General features: G+C 42.8%; 1 protein-coding gene across 1 annotated transcript; it reads right to left on the minus strand.

Moving 5' to 3' along the window:
* Nucleotides 1–495: 495 nt before the first annotated feature.
* THAP12 (THAP domain containing 12) lies at nt 496–13,755 on the minus strand. The gene is made up of 5 exons (XM_059817879.1): nt 13,667–13,755; nt 5,838–5,958; nt 4,143–4,250; nt 3,053–3,089; nt 496–2,768 (listed from the first exon to the last, which is right to left on the minus strand). The coding sequence occupies exons 1-5, from the start codon at nt 13,753–13,755 to the stop codon at nt 820–822; spliced, it is 2,304 nt and encodes a 767-aa protein (XP_059673862.1). The 3' UTR covers nt 496–819.
* Nucleotides 13,756–20,903: the final 7,148 nt, after the last annotated feature.

Raw genomic sequence — 20,903 nt, forward strand, 5'->3', positions numbered from 1 at the left:
CTTACTTTTAGACAAACAACAAACTCTTGTTTTAATCTTTCCTAGGTGAGTTTAGAAATAAACAGACAATAAGATGAACGATTTTGTGTCAGAGTCAGGATAGAACGAACAGATTTAAACGTTTGTGGAATAAATTTTAAGTTTTTAGTGTCTTCTAGGAATTTCAGTATTCCTGCCACGCCTGTTAAAAGCCTAAAGAAAAAAACTTGTGTCTCACACAAAGGAATGTAAACAGTCATCGAGAGATTAAAGAGGTTGACTCTTCCAATGAAACCGTAAACGTACCTCTATACCACTAACATTCACTTTACACCGAAAACAGTCCACAGCACGGGAATCGTGCAATAGCTGAATCCACTCTCCAAAACGCCAATTAAATATACATCAAAGACTTTGTTTTCAAAAAGAAAAAAATCCTAAGTAACAGAAATGAAATGGATTACACTCTTTTTAACATTCTCAGATTTTTTTCTTACCCTAATTCATGAGCAAATATGTAACAGCCCCATCAGATCTACAATCACAACGTACTTTTCCCAAGATGCAATAAAATAAACGAGCACCTAGTTAAGTCAATCAGATGTAGAAAGAACCTCTGCCAAGAGCATGGGCTTACGTTCAGGCTTGGTTTTGTTCGCATCACGCATTTAATGCTGACTAACAAAATGTAACGTGGGTCACTGACCACAGCTTCTTCAGTCCAAGACCTAAAATGGAAATACAATTGCAGTGATTTTTAAGATTTCACAGGTTTTTTTCTCAGCGTTGAAAATTAATTAAGAAAAAGGTGTTTCAACAGATTGGTTAGAGCTTAAAAAATTAAGCATCTTCTGTTACTTCAGAGTTGTTTGAGGGAATAAAGTCTTCTTGAAATTCCACTTTATCTGGATAGAGTTTAATGTAGGTGTCCACCATTAAATCTAAGTCATGTTTGATATCAAAGTTTATGTTCAGCAAAGCTAGGTTGCTTGACCTTTGCTCTGTCATTGTGTTTTTCAGGTAGGCCTTCAAGCGCTTTCGTCCTATTTCATATTTTTCATTCTCCACCTTCATCACCGGAAGTATGCACAAGACTTTAAGCAACGCGTAAACGTTGGGGAAAAACTTAATGTCAGGCAAGTGAAGTGCTTCATAAATAGTAGCCGGAAGTTCAATATCTTTTCCTCTGTGCTTCCACTTGATTCTCCAACAATGAAGCTCAGCAGAAAGAGTGTCTGGATTAGGCAAGTCATTTTTGTACATGTCAGCGTGATGCTCCTCGGATGTATTGAATTTGAGCTGCCCCATGACTGAGGGCACCAACGATAAACACTTAAGAGCTTTTAAATGTTGTTCTGAGAAAATATCTTTTAATTCTTGAATAATATGCTCCACTGTGGGGACACTAAGGATTTCTTTGTAGTAATTTTCTGACGTAACCTCGGAGTCCAAGTTCCCCTGTTGTGCCCGGCGAAATTTTCCTGGGAGTTTAATTTGTACATCCAGTTTCATAGCCAAATTTGTTGCTTCCTCAAACCAAAATTCATGGTAAACCTCAATATTCTCCATCACTTCATTCAGAGAATGCAACACTGCGGTTAAGCTGCTAGCTGCAAAGAACACATCTGATGTTTGTCCTTGGAGATTTTTTCCGAATGCTCTTGTAAAAGACAGAACATTTTTCAGAATTACAATAGTGACAATGAAGTCAAAATCTGTTAATGCACTTGAAAGTACAAATGCTCGACCAGCAATAAAGTTGTTCCACCTGACGGATGAGTCACTGCTTACCGCGTCCAAGCACAGCACCAATGCTTGCATGAGGTCCACTAAAACCTCGAAAGTATCATGCCTGCCTGTCCACTGAGAACGGCAGATCTCCTTCAGCTCGTTACCCTTCTCCTCATTGTTCTGAAAAAGAACAGAAATTGTGTTGTCCAGTTCTACTAGTAACTGTGGAGACTGATTAAAAAGACAGCAAACTTCTTCGATCGTTCCTAATGCAATGGAAACACCAACGACAGGAACGGATTTCGCCAGCCAAACGTTTAAGGCACACGAGGAACACAGCGTATACACAGCTTGTGGATACTTTTCCAAGAGTCTTGTAGCCACAACTTTCATTTTGGAAGCGAACCCACTGGAGACGATGTAGGCTTGACCTCGACAGTACTCCATGTTTAGACCCCACTTTTCAGTAATAGTCGTGTGGAACTTAACAGCTAACATTTCAGCATCAGCCTCATATGGTAAAAACCCTATGAATTCTTCTCTTAGATTATGAGAATCATCAACAAATCTCACCAACACCGGCAAATGTTCCTCTCCTGCTATGTCTACTACTTCATCGGTGACAATAGAAAAGAAGTGCGAGTCTCTTACTTCCCTCAGTGTCTCTTCTCTAACACAGCTTTCACAGATCTCAAGCATTTGTTTCTGCTGAGTTTTCGAACAATACTCAAGATTGACTGCAGTCATCTCAAATCGTTTCCTCAGAACTTCATCTCCAGCATTTATTCTGTATTCCAGTAGAGCCTGAAAGTTATCTGAAGTAAAAATACCTTCTGGAAGCTCATCAACATTATGGCCATCCAAAGGAATATTTTGTTTCCCCATTAGGATCAAAATTTCAAACAAAGATTTAAGGTAATCTTTGTTTTCTCTTTCTTCCAGTGTTAAGGGGACAGCTTCTTCCTCTTGTTCTTCCCCTCCTTCCTCGGAGACAGTATTTTGTTCATTGCTTTCGTTCAATTCTTGAGTTGCCTGTTCCCGTTCAAAAGCTTCATCAACTACAAAATGTAAAATACTGTAAGTGTCAAGATAACGTGATTAAAACATAACATTTGCTTTCCCTTACTATCCCCATTACATTTAAGTAACTGGAGTCCAGAGAAGAATGTTTCCAGTTTAAAAGTGAATGAGTATTTCAGAAAAAGTTTAGGCTGGCTGTTTGAATCAAGCAGGAACTCAATGATCCTCCTGATATACATAAACTTACAGTTATGTGTCCTGCATTACCTTGTCAGCCTTCGTAAACAAAGTTTTTATGAATTCAATCATTTTGCCCACTTACTCTTTTGTTGCTTCAGTGTTCTTATTTCATCTTCACTCTTTAAAAAAAGAAAAAACAACTTATATTGATGATAACGTCTAGCACATGACCTTAAAATATTAAAACACATGAAGATCAGATAAAATGGTCTCATCTACAGTATTTTTAAGAGTGCTAATATTTACCAAATATTATTAATAAGCTAGAAGGTCCAAGAGAAGAAAGTTTCTTCAGGTAGTTTATTGCTGCCACGAGACATATCTACTAAATACGTGAGAATAGCTACTACTGCTAAGGTTCCCATACTTACATTGGGAGTTTGTTCAATATGTATAATTATTAATAAATAGATTCCATTAAAGAATTCTGTTCCAATATGAACATGCACTGTCAGTAGACAGAACCATCTTTAACTCTATTTTCAGTCAATAAACAGACTCAATCAAACTCATGAAGAAATAGTTAGAAATTGTCTGTAATTTTCCAACATATAAGCAGAGTTTAGGAGTTGAATTCCTCTTAAATGTCAGTATACTTATCACCACAGAGACCTAGAGACACTTTTTCTATAAATGACACAGAAGAGGTATTGACAAGACACAATTCCACAAAAAACCTTTTTGATCTTGGTTTCATCTTTCAGAATCATCTTTCGGATCATCTTTTCAGAACAATAAGCTAAAACAAGCATGTCTGAATTGATGCAGACTTCAAAAGTTAAACGGGTGAACTGAAGATCACAATCAATATGTAGCGAGAATTTCAGGGTACCTTGCGTAAGTTGTATTCAGTTAGCGCTGCAATAACAAGCAAAAGGAAGCTATGCACTTTCTTTGGAAGACAGAATCAGCTCTGGATCAACATATTTCATTTTCCAGATTATTTAATTAAATCTTCCTTAGTAGATAAAATGTGTATCAGCTTAATATTTGGGCATTTAACTTACAATCAACAAAAAGATACTAGAACAGGCAGTACAGAAAATGCAAACGCTCAAGCACTAAATATTCTTATTTGACACTTTTATGCAAAAGCTTCACATGAACTTACTTGCCTTTATTGTTTTAATATTGAAAAACAAAACAAAAAATATCCTACATGCAAAACTTACCAGCTCTTTTATCCTTTTCCTATGTCTGCTGTGGGGATTGTTCAGGTGACTTGTAAGATCAAATATAGTTGGCACAGCATTATCACGTAAAACTGTCCTGTAAGGGCTCTGTAAAAACGACATCTAGATTAGGGATATCTTTGGGAAGTTCTCACTGTGTGTGCACAAAAAGCCCCCAGAATTTCAGATGCCTTGCCCTCCCTCCTTTTCTTTTTTCTTCCTTTTTTTAAAAAGTATTTTCACTTTCTGATGTTTCAAAACAAAGAGAAAGCTATGCAATTCACATTTTGGGGTATCAAGAGAACACTGAAAATAAGACGACAGATATTAAAAAAAACCCCACCACCCAATCCCAATCACAAACACTTCTTCTTCCCCATTATCTTCACATCAAAGACCCCAAATGCAATAATTAATACTGTAATATTATAATATTTTTTTCTGGATAAAAAGACACCTATGCATCAGAAAGGAAAACTTTTGTTACTGTTGAGCTTTGGGTTTGATCACTTATTTCACAATTCTAGAAACAATCGCACAACCATTTTCGCAATGAAAATGTTCAACTGCTTCTTTATGTAGACTTATGAATTCCACAAAACACTACCATGAAAGATCATATTGAAGGAAAATGTATCTGTCAAATGAGCAGGAGGAATAAAAGACTATTAGATGGTCATGTAAATGTTTCTAGCAGTTAAAAAAAAATATTTTAAGTAAAATTTTATATTTGGATATATTGTAAACTTACATCATCTAAATTGGCTAATTTCCAGTAAGTACAGAATTTTAACTGATTATGTTTATACCTGTCATTAGACTGAAATGCATTTTAAACAAACTGAGTTTCATGAAGCTTCATTTCAGATTCAGAATTACTTCCAACATTCATTTGTTCATTCGTTTCTGGGATGCTGGCTAATCAGGGATCCTGTCACATGTAAGACCACCAGGAGCTCAGAGACTGACCTGCGTATTTTAGTTATCCTTCATAACTAAAGGACTGATTTTGCCTACGTATCAATGTAAAATTCAGCCTGGAAATTAAAACTTGATACAAAGCCCCAAATCCACCATTTTCTACTGTTACGTAAGCTGTTAAAATCAGTGTTATTGTGTTAACAAGAAGAATTAAAAGCTATTATTTCATTAACAGCAAACAATGCCATGATTTTAGCTGGATAAAATGCAACAGGAACCAAAAGCTTGACAGATGCAAAGAATGTTTAAATGTCTTGGCCACAACAGAGTGTAATTTAACTGAACCACACCCTGTACACACTTCAGTAACAGCACATTAATGATTTTAAATTATTAGAGGTATGCAAACTTACATACTTACACCCAATAAATTTATATAATGTTGTAACATCTAGTGACAATAAACAAAGTGAGCGTTGCTTTGCATGAGGAAAGAACTGCAGCGGAGACCAGGGCTCCACAAACATGTTAAACCCGCAGCAGCAGCTCTGCTTTTCTCTTTCCCAACTGCTCATTTCTACCTCATCCTTTGTGCCAACAACTGTGAGTCCGTGTGGTGCCGTGGCCCATGACAACGATCTCAATTAAGACTAAGAGGTTAATTTTTCCAGGGACCAGTTACTCAGGGGATCAAAGATTAAAATGCAGCATTCTGATGAAAAAACGTTAATCACATTTTCAAGAGGCAATAAACAAATGCTTGGTTTTACTTACACTTCTACATATCATAGAAGTCTCAAAATGTTTAGCGCACAATCTGTAATGCTTGTTGAGTTGATCTGGAGTTTTATCTTCTAAATCTGCCCTTCGACAGTTCTCTACCCATCTTTGACATCTGCATGTAAGCAAAAGAATTAGCTAGTTTTACGGTAAAAAGAAATCTCCTACAATTTCAAACTGTACTCAAAATTGGAGTGCAGGGAGCCCTGCCCTTTACACAAGTCTAAGGCAAGTTCTGTACATCTTCCGTTGTAATGTACCATCAAATCTTTTTAAGAATTAGTTTTTCTTCTTTTGCTCACCACTTAACACCACCCCAGCAAATTCAGGAATCTTTTCCCTTAATTTATACATTCTTGCCTTTGTCTCACACACACAACAGATTGTAATACAGTGGCTTATGAAACCTGACCATTTAATTCTTAAGAATTTAATCTTACAAAGAAAAGTTAAAAAACAAAAGAGATGTGCTTGTAGACTAAAGCCATAAATTTTTGAAGGCAGCTATTAAAATAGTTGCCTTCTCTGCCTCCCTCCAAAATACAGCATTTTTCTTATTTATTGTGGTCATTGGGGGGGGGTTAGAGTAGAGTTTTGAAAAGGGAAATAAAAATAAAAAAGCACTCATTCTAGAGACAGTGCTCACACGCCTGAAGTAAGTTTTCATTACATGAATATTTTTACAACATTTACTTCTGCTTTGGATCAGTTCTCTGAAACATAGCACAAAGCTAAAGAAACATCTCCCCTACTAATAGGGCTCCTTTTAAATATGCAAGATACTGTTTCCTCTGGTGAGTAAACCACTTGCAGTAATTAATGCAAATGCATTAGTCAGATTATATTTCTCCCAACGGGGTCTATGCAATCACTTTCTTACTACGGATTTTTGAGCAACAACATGCATAGACTGATTCTGCACTGCTACTCCAGTAAAACTCATCTGCTGGTTTATTTGTGCAGTAAATATAAATATCTGTATAAATTAACAAGACTCCCGCAGCTACTGATATCTCTGTATTTAAAAGTTTCCAAAACAAAACAAAAAAGTAATTTCCTTCCTGCAAAAGTAATCCTCTGAAGCAGCATTATTTTAATGCACTTGCTTACACCTTATGGCATCACTGAGCCACCAATTTACCATGGCACATAAGTAAACACAGAGTTGAAAACATACAATACGGACGACTAAAAACTTTCACGTGAACAGGACTGATGATTTGTTCATTATTCTAAACTGTACAGAGTGGTTACACAAGCTCACAAGCTCCCATTCCTCCTAGGGTAAATCCTTCCCCAGACAAACTCAAGAACGCCAGGGACAACTACGTTATAAAGAATTACAGTAATATCCCAATAATTCTACAGCAAAAAGGAAAAGGAACTTCCGCTACAGTCTCAGTGACTTATTTTACTTCACAATCCATCACTTTGCTACATACTTTTCAACATGGAGTCATATTTTAAAGTTTTGTGTTGGGTTTTTTTCTTTTTTAATTGGTACATGTTGGCAATGTCCGCAAAGTTCCAAGAACCTACACAGAGAAATTACATGAAGAGTCTACTATTTCAGTAAGGCAAAGTGGGGGAGTTCTCCCCACAACCCAACATTGCTGAAATTCATAAAAGTGAAAGAATTACTTGGGCCAGTAAAAAACATAAGGCTTTAAACCGTCTTCTTTATTCCTTAATTAAAAGGAAGATGGGTCCCGACCCAAGAACCAGCTAAAGTTACGAGAAAGCAATTTTATTATTATCTTTGACTGCAAACACAGACATATTGCTCACAGGAGCAAGGAGGGAGAGAAATAATTAGTGATTATTGAACAATTTGGGAACGAAGGCTGTCTCGCCAGATGTTTTGGTGGGCAGCTCAAATGAGGAAATCCACAGCTCTGAGTGGATTCACCATCACCTCTACTTTAACCGAGTGCAATAAAGGGCAACTGTGAAGATGAAAGGGGCGAATCTTGGATTCTGATCTCTGCTGGTTGAACCCTTTGTGCATCTTAATTTTTCGTTCACGCAAAATATCAAAATAACAGTGGCAGCAAGTGCCATAAAACAGGAATCATTTCTACTATTGCTCTTGGAGATCCACACATAGTATCCTTAATAATGACTTAAAATAAGAAAAAAAATGTTTTAAAAAAAATCCAGTTTCTGGCACCACAGATCTTGCACTCTTGCCTAGACAGGGCAATCACCCCAACAAGATAACAGGACGGCGTTCTTCATTTAACCGAACGGTATAAACACAGTCTTGTTACATGGGAGACCTGTAGCGTGCAGATTATATAAAATCTGGGTCTCATACTTTCTGTGCGGGTGCTGATTACTACATAACTCATTAAACGCGATCGCATCAGGCTGTCACAAACCAAATATTCCTCTTCCTTCCCAACTTCTTCTACATACACACAAAAGCGGCTGTGGCCGCTGCCTTTTGCGCTGAAGTCAACACTGCCTGAGCACACGATCCGAAAGAAGCCCTTGGCACACAGAGCCCTGGTTTGCGGATCCTGATCAGACACGGGCCCCAAGCTCCTCACTCCACCAGAGCAGCGGATGGGTAACTGGAGCTCTAGACATCTAGGAAACTCTACTGGCAACGGCTGGAGCATTGATGTTCTCTCAGGTAGCTACAGGACTACAGGGAGATGGTGGAGGTTATGTGACTGGGCTTAAACATGCAAATTTCATCCGAGTCTGAATTCGGCCCTTCAGTCTTGCTACGAGTTTGGCTCCAAAAGGAATGCTCTCTGAGGAACGAGGAATGGAAGAACAAAGAAAAAGAAGGTCAGACCCCTGAAATCACCCAACATAGCTCTGCATGGTATTATCCAAGCAGCAATTAAAAAGATTTTAGAATAAAATTACGTCTAAAGTTTTCTCCAGTTTTTTAGTATTCAACTACCGCTCACTGTATACTGTTGCACAAGTGCTTCAGCTACAAAATATTTGGCACAAATTAAAAGCCATTTCAATGCAATATATTACACCACTGCTTAGGTATCGCCCATTAGCTTTTAAGGTGGTTTTCTTCAGTCACAAACTTTACATTTTCAGAGATCTGCTGACATCTCATGGAAGCCCAAATGGCACTTTACTGAGGTGCAGATAGAGCGTAACCCATTTATGTTACCTCAGCATTGGTCAACTGCAGTAGAATAGCATCTCTTTGCTTATGAAGTATTTTGTTCTAAATACTCACACCTCACCTTAACTCAAACCACTATGACGAACAGTCAGAAACACAGATGAGAGTTAAACAGACAGATCTTACTGTGGGGATCACTGCCTAGACTGCATAAAACTGTAAAATATGCATCCCTATTGGGGTAACAGAGGCTATTTACATTGATGTTTGATATGAAAAGACTACATACCATCCATTAAATGCAGCTGGTTCTTTTTCAAAGCCTAATCTGTGCACCCCTTCTCATCTTCTCAGGTAGCGACAATAAATGAAGCTAGTCTTAACTAACTGGGTAGCTCGCACAGACTTGCTAACACTTGGAAGATGAGACTTGGAATGTCTAACTGGAACTGCTTAGCACTGAACTGGGAAAATGTAAAGGCAATTATTCAGTTATTGTGGAAAAACTGAAAGCAGTAAGGTAGTAGAGACAATTTACCTGAGGGTATATAACTTATCAATGATTTTTTTTAAAATTAAGATTTATTTTTAAAGATACATTCTAATGCCGTTATACTCAACTTTCCCACTGTAAGCTGCCAAGTGCGAACAACACATTTTTGGCATAAAGCACTTTGTTCGTCAGAGCAGTTTGACCTATAACGGTAAGAGGTTTCTATGACAGCAAGCAGTACAAGCAACATGTTGTCATGTACAACTGCAGACGACTGCTGTAGTTCAAACCGGAGAACAAACCATTAACACTCTCCAGTCTACAACGCCAGAAGGTTGCATGGATTTATCAATCTTTAAATGCTGTTGTTAGAATAGAATGTATGATCAACTTCGGACATTTTAACATAGGTTTAAATGAGAAAGGTGTAAGATTTTAGGGGGAAAAAAAAACTTGCAGAGAACTTAAAGAGAGTGTCATCTTTGTCACTGCATGTTTTTAAGAGCACAACAAAGACGCTAGAAACAGTTTAGGTGTAGTTTATCCTTCCTTTGGACAGTGGAAAGGTCTAGGTGATCCTTCCGGGTCAATTTTAACTCTACTTTCTATTATTCTGTTACCGGAACATTAATCGTATTAGCCTGAACTACTTCAAGGGGATTATGAAGTAGTCATGCACTCAGAAAGCATGCTTACTCACACACTGTAGAAATGTAAGCCAGTACACGCTTCCTAAAACCATGCTTGCAATCCACTTTAATGTCTGCAAAAAAAATCTCCATAAAACGGTATTGTTCAACTCACTGTAGCTGACACACGCTGTTTTTTTCAAAAGGTTTTCATTTCTAAACTTACACAAATGGTGGTTAAAAGTAGCAGTAGTCTAATTCTGAAATACTTTTTTTTTAAAAAAAGAAAGATCAATCTTTAAAATTAGTGCATCATTTAATTGACTGCACACTTTTTAATCTATCTCTGTATTGCTACCATGGAAAACTTTCATTCAAAGTGTCTTTAAATAGAAAATATATAAACTGAAGGGGGTATTTTCTTCATACAATAAACTGTCACGTATTGACCAATTTTGCACAACTTGACATGACTCAGATTTTACAGCACGGACTCCTTACAAATGAAGACTGAAGTTCAGACAGCACCAAACCTCTTCAACTCCGCACAAACTGCGGTCATTCCTTTGACTGTGTAAGAACCTGCGGCTCTCACAGGATGGAGGGTGGAAAGAGGCAATGCTAGGAGCGAATCACACAAATGAGATGTTAAGAGTAGGCAATCAACTATTTTTATTTCAGTTTTCATTAAAAGCATAAACATATTTAATACGAATTGTGCTACAAAACCTTGCAGTGTATGGGCACGAGAAAGAGGTCTGGTGATCCTAGCTTTAACACAAGGCGTTGCATTCACCCAGCAGAGCTTGACGACATATCTGAAAACACAACTTTAAGCAGCAGCTACTACCTATATGAGCTTTTTGTATCTTCTTTTGAAATCTCTTACAGGGGACTGTTTTCTTAGGGAAAAAACCCGACGTACCCACATTTCCCACGGGTTTTGAAATTTTCCAAAAATCAGGTCAAGCAGCTTCATGGAAGGAAACAAGCCAATATCATGTATAAATCATCAAAAATTTCAGCCTTAATTACCTACTGTTAGGAGAGAGGTAACGTATTGCTCTAGCGCCTATGCATCTTCCAAAATTGTGAGGAGCAAGTTAAGTCAAATAATTTTAAGAGCGTTATCCAGATTTAAAGGTGAGCTTCTACCTGGGGGTTTCTACATCTAAGTGCATGATTTCTTTTTCATGGTATTTTCCACAGCCTCACACTCACATACTTCTTGCTCTACCAGTGCACCATCCCTGCTTTTCATCCATCACTTCTGCTGTTGCTCATGCTGCTTCGCCACCAACCATCATCCCTGCAATCCTGTGATAGCTGTCTGTCACACTGGTGTCCTATTTGTCACGCGCACACCTCATCGTCCAGCAACACATCACCTCAGTACATGCAAGTCTGTCAGTCGTACTGCACCACCTGAACCAGTGCTGGCCCTGCACGGGCTCCCCTCGAGGCAGGGGCTCCCCTGCCTCATCCCATTGCTCTTGCACCCCTCCAGCTGCCCCACACCTCTAACAGTCATACATCCCGTTGCTGCCCCACACCCCCAACAGATGCGCACCCCTGTACACCCTCCCGCACCCCTGCACACCCTCCCACACCCCTCATAGCCAGGCACTCCTGCACACCCCTCACAACCAGGCACCCTCTCCCTCCCTCCCACACTCCTCACAGCCAGGCACTCCCTCACACCCTCAGCATCCCCCCTGCAACCAGGCACTCCCTCAGCCCCCCACTCCCCTCACAAACAGGCAGCTCCTCGCAGCCAGGCAGCCCCTGGCCCCCTCAGCATCCCCCCCCCACAACCAGGCAACCCCTCAGCCCCCCACTGCCCTCACAGACAGGCACTCCTTCACACCCTCAGCCCCCCACTGCCCTCACAGACAGGCACTCCTTCACACCCTCAGCCCCCCACTGCCCTCACAGACAGGCACCCCTTCACACCCTCAGCCCCCCACTGCCCTCACAGACGGGCACTCCTTCACACCCTCAGCCCCCCACTCCCCTCACAGACAGGCACTCCTTCACACCCTCAGCCCCCCACTCCCCTCACAGACAGGCACTCCTTCACACCCTCAGCCCCCCACTCCCCTCACAGACAGGCACTCCTTCACACCCTCAGCCCCCCACTGCCCTCACAGACAGGCACCCCTTCACACCCTCAGCCCCCCACTGCCCTCACAGACAGGCACCCCTTCACACCCTCAGCCCCCCCACTCCCCTCACAGACGGGCACTCCTTCACACCCCCAGCCCCCCACTCCCCTCACAGACAGGCACTCCTTCACACCCTCAGCCCCCCACTCCCCTCACAGACGGGCACTCCTTCACACCCCCAGCCCCCCACTCCCCTCACAGACAGGCACTCCTTCACACCCTCAGCCCCCCACTGCCCTCACAGACAGGCACTCCTTCACACCCTCAGCGCCCCACTGCCCTCACAGACAGGCACCCCTTCACACCCTCAGCCCCCCACTGCCCTCACAGACAGGCACTCCTTCACACCCTCAGCCCCCCACTGCCCTCACAGACGGCCACTCCTTCACACCCTCAGCCCCCCCACTCCCCTCACAGACGGGCACTCCTTCCACCCTCAGCCCCCCACTGCCCTCACAGACAGGCACTCCTTCACACCCTCAGCCCCCCACTCCCCTCACAGACAAGCACTCCTTCACACCCTCAGCCCCCCACTGCCCTCACAGACGACCACTCTTTCACACCCTCAGCCCCCCACTCCCCTCACAGACGGGCACTCCTTCACACCCTCAGCCCCCCACTCCCCTCACAGACGGGCACTCCTTCACACCCTCAGCCCCCCACTCCCCTCACAGACGGGCACTCCTTCACACCCTCAGCCCCCCACTCCCCTCACAGACGGGCACTCCTTCACACCCTCAGCCCCCCACTCCCCTCACAGACGGGCACTCCTTCACACCCTCAGCCCCCCACTCCCCTCACAGACGGGCACTCCTTCACACCCTCAGCCCCCCCACTCCCCTCACAGACAGGCACTCCTTCACACCCTCAGCCCCCCCACTCCCCTCACGGCCAGGCACTCACTCAGCCCCCACTCCCCTCTCGGCCATGCAGCCCCCCACCCGCCACCCCCCGGAGCGGCACCACCGCCGCCACCAACCCCCCCCCCCCCCTCCTCCCGCCCCCCGGGGGGGGAGGAAAAGAAGCGGCGGCCGCGCTGGCGCATGCGCAGCTGCTCGCCCGCCTCCCGCCGCAGGCCGGAGGGTCCCGCGGAGCCCCGCCCCCCCAGCGCCACAGCGCGCACGGCCTCCGCCGGGAGAGCCGGCAGCTCCGGGCGGCTGCCGGCCCCTCACAGCCTACCCCCCGCCCCCGAGCAGCCCTGTCCCGTACCGCGACGGCCCCCCCCGCTAGGTGAGGAGGCGCGGAGAGGGGTTGCGGGGGAAGAGGGAGTGAGGGAGGCGCCTCCCCGCCGCGGTGTCTCCTCAGGCGGAGCGGAGGGCTGCGGGCCGGTGGGGCCTGAGGGGAGAGGCGACCGCCACCCCCCACCCCAGCCCGCCCCTCCGCGGCGCGGGCTGCCTTCCTGAGGCGGCGCCGGTAGTGCCCGGCTGGGGTCTCACCTGACCGGGTCCCGGGGGAAGCGGAAGAAGGCCAGGTCGGACTGGGTGCTCTTGCGGGTGCAGTTGGGAGCCGCACAGAAGTTCGGCATGGTCCCCTGGATTGGCGCCGCTGCCCCTTTAAATCCGCGGGCCGGAGGGAGGAGGGGGGGGTGTGTATGTGGGGTGGAGGAGGAGGACGGGGGGGAGGGAGGGAGGAGGGGGGTAGGGGGGGGAAGCGGCTCTACACTGCTGTGAGCGGCCGGGAGGATTCACCGCCACCCTCCGCCGGGACAAGAGCCGCCTCCTTCCCACAATGCACCGCGCCCGGCCGCCGGCGGCAGAGTGCCCATGCGCCGCGCTGCGCCGGCGGGGCCCGGATGAGAGGTGCGCATGCGTCGGGGAGGCGCGCTGCCCTATCCCACCCAGCGCACGCGGGCTGATGGTGCGCCTGCGCATGGGCAGCGGCTGCTAGCGGCACCGCGCATGCGTAGAGGCGCGGGTGCCGGCGCGGGGGGCTCTGTCTTCTGCTGGGTCGCGCCGGGGTGGAGAACGTGTGCAGATGTGCTACGTTGGGTATGTTTACCTTAATAATGAACTTAGGATGCAAAATGAGGTGATAATCTTTTTCTCTCGTCTGTTTTCTTCTGTTTTGCTTTTTAGGAAGATGCTATTACTCCACAGCCCGGGTGAATAATGAGAGAAACCACGAGTGTTTTAAGCAATAAAGTAACCAAACGGGGAGTATACCTAGCGTGAAGGCTTTGTCGGGTCTGTCATAGGTAAATATGAAACAAAACTTAGAAAAAAGAAACAGGAAACAGAGAACTAGGTAGTTGGAAGAAGAAAAAGACTCATTCACCACATGTGGCCTGCTGGTATTTTGAGGAAGTAGATGTAGCAGCTGTGAAATGTATAAATGCTGATGACATATGATAAATGCTTCGTGTGTAATAGTGCTGTGGCATTAAGAAGTCAGCTGAGGTACATCTTTTATGTAGCTTTAGAATCGCATGAAAATCATCCTGATGTGGAGGTTTGTTGGGCTTTAGGAAGCATAATCCAAATATATGAAATAGCTAAAGTATGTGTCTTTTCAAGAAAATGCATAAAGGAAAAACAAAAAGAAAATTGCTCATTCGATTCCTTTTGGCTGGCTTCAAAACTTGAGAGATTTTTTTGTTTAGTATGAGTAGGACAAAAGCTGTCTTTTACAGGAGGAAGCCTTGCCGTCAAGCCCCCTTCAAACTAGAGTCTCAAAGCATGTTTCATTAGACTAATTTCAATAACATCAATTTATTTGGTGTTAATTCTTTGCCAGAATTCTAACTTGGGCATGTAGCCGAGTTCACTCCTTTTAAGTAGTTTTGAATAGCCATTTAAGCCAATGCTAAAGATAACTAGCTGCATCTGACTGCTTTCACCTCTCTGCGCAATTGCCAACATTTGTATACAGTGAACTGTGTAAAGGCGTTAATCAGATAAGTAACCTTTTCTTAAATACACTCATTTACCTTTTGGTTAGCTTTAATTCAGGTAACTGCCATCTGGTTTGCTATGCAGACTGCATAAATGCAAGGGAACACAAAAAAGAGAGCAGGATCATTTTCAATTGCAGTACTAGTTCAGCAGCATGATTGCATAATGTTAGCGTGAATTTAAAAACACTTAAAACCTGTTTCAGTGGGAAGAAAACCACTTCTTCACCCTTAATAAGAAAATTATGAGTATCTTCTACCCAAGATTGAAGGGCCTTTTCTCCTCCAAGTTGATTTACCGAACAAAAGCCCGTGCGTGTTGAAACTCCTTAGGGTTCTGAACAAGCAAACCCAGAATGTTATAATGGCAATATTAAAAAGAAATTAACTATGGCACATATTTCTAAACAGCTACTTCTGACCAAAGTTTCTGTTGATACTGCATCATTTGAATCAATATACAAGCATGTTATGGCTGTTATCTTCTAAATGTATATATAAGCATATGAGCTTTCCTAATGAAATGAATGCAATGACTTGTGCATAAAGTTAACTTGCTGAAGTCGTCTGGATGATGTTTTTTACAGGGAGACTAATTTTTAAGTGATTCCCATGTAATGGAAAGAAAATGAACTTGATTATTTTCAAAAACCAATAATATTACTAGAAGTCCATTATTTTTAAAGAAAATTAGTTTACATTACTACTTAGTTGGAAATTCCAAAAATTAGCTTCTGTTGTAGAGTACCGAAATCATCGAAACCTTTTTTTTTTTTCCCTGCAGAGTAACCATTGAAGTGTACATATACAATTTGTATGCTGGTGATTTTGTGTCTTAAATAGTCCTCTAGATTATTCAATTATTGTTCACAGTACATTTCCAAGTGTTTCTGTCTATTGACATTGAATAGGGATTATACACTCTATTAGTAGTGTTGTACCGATGATCTGTATTCTCTGGATAAATTAAAGGAATTTTGTGTGTTCGTGTGGATTTTTTATGCTTTTTTTTCCCTGCTGTGTCTTTAAGGTCAGCTGTATCTTAAATCCTGGATTCTCTATCACGTAATAGGGGTTGTAAAATAACCTCTTTAATGTACTTCTGGAAATGAACTGCATGTCTCTTTCACAGGGTGAAAGTCGGTATGCCTTTCTGATTCTACTGTTTAAGTACAATTGTGTACTGCGGGTTTCCTGCTATTAAAAGTTTATTTGCAAGAGAATATTTGAAGTCTGAAATGCTTTCATGACTCTTACTACTATTATATTCTCTTGCAAGTCTTACAGCCACGTTGTTGTTGGGATAACCTGTCTGTAAGAACTAAAAGGACATCAGGTTAATCCCGTAGAGGTATTTTTGTGTATCTGTATCCATGCTCCCTTTGAGTTGTGCTGAAACTTGCAATGAGAGGATGAAAAACAAGTTGCTTCTGTCCAGGGTTTGCCTGCGGTTCTGAAGAACGGGAAGGCAGAGGTGCGGAATAACGTAAGCTGCACACCGTGTGAGAGAAGACCTGAGACTTATGTGTGTGCACGCCGAGTATGCAATAGTAGTGACCAATATGCAACTTAACCCGAAGTTGGAGTAATGCAGCATCTGGGCTTCTCCCTCGTGGTTAGTTTTTTTGCAAATGAAGATTAGCAACATCTATGATGATATTCAGGGGTTATCAGACCCAATTCCCGTTGCACTTTCCCTCTATCACTGGGATCTTTTTTGCATTTTTTTATGATTCTGATTCAAAGAATGCTGATTTTCATAGGTTTTGTATCGGGTCTTCAATATGAGGAATTCCAGAGGGCCGTTGGCGTTGCAGCGCTGTATTTTTATGTGAGGGTGTTGTGTCAGAGTCTGCCCCAATGACGTGGTTTCGTACACAGGCACAGCTTTCCAAATGACCTGTACTAAGCGATTTACGCCTAGTGGTCTGTATTCTGGCCTACAGCTGCTTCCCTCCCTGCACAGCAAAGCAGCCTTCTAAATTGTAAGCACCGTTCTCAGTCCAGTCCTCGCGCCCACCTGAGCTGCTGCAGTTTCAGCCAGCCCAAGCAGATGATTACAGCCTGCCGTGCTGCTCTGTGGGCAGCTCATGCTGACAGAAAGACTTTCGTATCACCATGAAGGAGTTAAAGTGAGGGAATCTGAGTTATCTTTTATTTTCCCTATTTGCTTGCCCTGACCCAGGAGAGATCAGTTGTCTTTATTTGTCTGCGCAAGCCTCGCTAACCACCGCTGTTAAGACCAACCTCTTAAAAAGTACTTGAGCTTTTCCCAAAGTTTCAGTGAAAGCTGCACAGTGACAAAAATGTTATTCTTCCTGGCTTGCAAGCTCGGCGCCAGCTTGCTTTCCTTCTCCATTGCCGTTTTCACCCTGCAACAATACTGTATGTTTAAGTAAACTTTCATTTGCAAGGTGTTCAGGGTATGGCAAAAGAATGGGATCCTTCAAAAACGCTTGGGCATAAAGAGTTTATAAATTATTATATTGCTAAGAAAAACAAGGTCGGTGATTGTCCAGATAAGCAAATGCCTAGTTTCATTGGCCATTAGGTAATTACGAGCATTAACTGTTTCTCCTGTTGTTTATGGAGCTGCCTTTGTTGTCTGGTCTCTGTAGAGTGATCAAATACATCCTTTACAGTTGATAAGTTCACTTGCTTCCCCAGCATTTGTATAGTCCATCTAGCCTTGTAAAAAGAGCCAAAATCAGGAGGAAATAATTCCCTGATGAGTTGTCTTGAACTTCGAAGCAACACACAGTCTGTTGATGGGTTAAAAGTGCAACTCGAGGGAGAATGTGCAAGCTGCCCTAAAATACAACGCAAATCAGGTCCTAGCGGGGCTGAATTTTGCTAAATGCTAATCTGGGATATGTTCTTTGAATTGCAGAAGTATGCTAGAGTTACCTGTGGTTTGTAATATGCGTACGTGACCGTAGATAAGGACACAAGTTGCGCAGCAGAGCGGTAACTGTAATATTTCGCCTTATTCCCACGCTTTCTATTCTGAGAAGTGGCTCTGCTTTCTTCCCAGGGAGTTTATACGTTCTTCACCAATACAGCACGCTACAAAGAGGATGGAGGTTTACATCTGTCTCCCTAGATTGCAGAGGGACTTCAATTCGTTCTTTGACGTGCTGCAGAATGACAAAATGAAGGGGTTTTTTTTCATTATCTGAGGTTATATAATCAAGTTTTTGCCTCGGTGTAGCGGAGTGTTTAAATAGGTGCTCAGTGTGATGCACGGTGGCGTTTTGATGGATTTAAGCCTTGCTGAATTTACTTTCAGCACTGAAGCTCTTACAATTTGTAAAATAAGTATGTTGAATAGAATATGCATTACTTATAATAGGGGGGAAAAAAAATTCTCTCTTAACTGACAACACAAAGCTATCTTCAGTGAAAGCAGTTGAAATATCTTTGTGGATTTAAATACAAATAGTCCTGGGTGACAATCCCTGTATCTGACAAGGCTGTATATAAAAGGCTCCTCTGGCAAGCTGCCAGCGCCTAAATGTTGCTGAGGCTTCTGCACTTATCTTAACCAGGAGAAAAAATGTGACGGGGAAAGCATTTCAGGAGGAAGAAAGAGTTTAGGAGTGGTCTGAGGGTGATGGAATGAAATTAAACTGGAGATGTTTGTGTCAGGAAAGCGTAGAGTCACTGAATAACCTCTTAAGAGATGTGGGAACTCCATTGGTTTGGCCATTTAACTCAGAAACAAAAAAAGACCAAGAAATAATTTAACTTTTGTTTGAATGTAGGTTATTTCTCTTACGCAAGATATGGAAGATGCTTTAAACCATCTTTAAATTCCCTAGAAATTTAAATTACCTACAATGTTGCATTCATCTTCTTATAAAACCATAGTGGGTTTCTTCTTTTCTCAGTTGCTGGCAGGCTGCTTTTCTTCTTCGATTTTCCAATTTTACTTTTGAAATTAGCAACCTAAGATTCTTGAAAGCTGAAAATTCACCGTTTATGACAGAAAAGTGGCAGCTGCAGTAGCTGTGCGCGGTTCTCATCTAGTACCAAGCCAATGCGCCTCTCTTCTACCCAGGAAAGGCTGCTCTGAATGAAAAGGATTATTTCGGAGTCTGTATCAACCAGGTCATAGCGATGCGAGCGGAGATGCAGTTAATAACCGCAGCGAGGCTGCTGCGCTCGTTTCCCGCGAGCCCCCCAAGAGCCGAGAAGCGTGGCTTTGTCCTGGTGACCTGGGCTGCATACAAATCACCTTCTCCACGTGAAAATCCCTCCTCCTCCCATGGGCCGTCTCCCCACTGATGCTTCCAAGCTACAGCTCATTGTCTTCCCCCTTCCGTTGTCTTGGGGGATAGAAGGAAGTGTGGTGAGAGAGAGATTATTCTGTAAGTGCCCAGAAAGTTTAATTCATTAGACCAGTGCCTGTAATTGATAAGAATTGTATTATTTAAGCTGATGGGGGATCTGAGGATGTCAGGTCGTCGAGAACTTAATACAAAGTAGGAGTGCTTGATGGTCACTGTATTTCTTTCCCTTACCAGAAGGAGGAACAAATTTTGCTTAAATGCATATGATTGAGCAAATTCTTAAAAAGAAGACCCAGCAGGATGCTGCTACAAATAATAACACGACTTTTATGTATCACTGTCTGCCATTAGTTTTTAAAATGCCTTAAAAAAATGGGAAACAGAGGCACAAGAGAGGTGATACAACTTGTCGCGGATTGCTCAGTGGGTCACCATAGGACGAAGGATACTGCAGGTCCTGATGAGTCCCAGTTTCATCTCTGCTGGCTCTAACCAGAAAGCTAACGGTGAGCTGTTGTTAACACGTTTAGAGCTAAGGTACCAGCCTAATATCACCAAGCTACAAAAATTCAGTGATTTACTGCCTGAAGCTGTTTTAATTGTGTGAGTTCTTAGCTTGCCTCCACCGCAAAATAAAATAGATTATTACAAACTACTTCTACCTTGTGTTTTTTTACAGAGACTTGCCTCCTTAGGAAGCGATGAAACGTTGCTGCTATCGACAAGTTTCTCTCTGTTCAGAAAGCAAAACAAATCAGAAAGTGCTCTGGAATTTTGGGCCTCCTTAACTGATGGCTCAGAGTTTGAAGGTGTAGGTAAATGAGAACTAAGACAGTGATTAACATCTGGAAAGCAACTAAGGCTAGAAAGAACGCTGGCATTTTCACATTCTGCATTTTCTTCCTTTACCCACAAGGAAGCCGTTCATTTTATATGAATTTACTGAGAAAATTTCACCTGTGGGACATTCAGCCATTTTTCTGTGATAATGAAGTAAGCCTAAACCATATTGTCTTTATTTTCATTTTTTTTATCCTATAACTGGAACGCTCTTGACATGTTGTTCATCAGACATAAAGAAATGCTGTCAAGTCTCAGTCTCCTTCGCGTGACTTCCCTGGATTAGGCTAGAAGATCCAAGCTGGCTGCGTGCAGTCATTCTGAGTCCAGATAACCTTAATTTAATCTTACGGAAATATCTGTGCTGCTCCTGGGACTGCTTAGGGCTTTTTGACTCAAGAAGACCCTCCTGACCAGAGCCTGCTGGGACAACCTTGGTGGATCCATCCCAGTTGATCAACCGCCGCAGAGCTCTGGCCTTGGTTCGGGTTACTTACGCTTTTCAGGTCTCATTGTTTATGTGTTTTGGGTTTGTTTTTGCTTTGTCCATGGTATCTCATCCCTCCCATTTTTATGGGTTACGGAGAATTGTTGGTAGGTTAATCTGAAGCAAATGGCGATGGTGCTGCCGTAACTACAAGCAGAATTTGG

The sequence above is a fragment of the Gavia stellata genome, chromosome 1 (assembly GCF_030936135.1).
Source record: "Gavia stellata isolate bGavSte3 chromosome 1, bGavSte3.hap2, whole genome shotgun sequence".
NCBI lineage: Eukaryota > Metazoa > Chordata > Aves > Gaviiformes > Gaviidae > Gavia > Gavia stellata.

Coding starts and splice junctions, on each gene's coding strand:
- THAP12 (XM_059817879.1), bottom strand. CDS start 13,755: ATGCCGAACTTCTGTGCGGCTCCCAACTGCACCCGCAAGAGCACCCAG. Junction 5,959..13,666: donor TTCCCCCGGGACCCGGTCAG/GTGAGACCCCAG, acceptor GCTTACATGCAG/ATGTCAAAGATGGGTAGAGA. Junction 2,769..3,052: donor AACACTGAAGCAACAAAAGA/GTAAGTGGGCAA, acceptor TACATTTTGTAG/TTGATGAAGCTTTTGAACGG.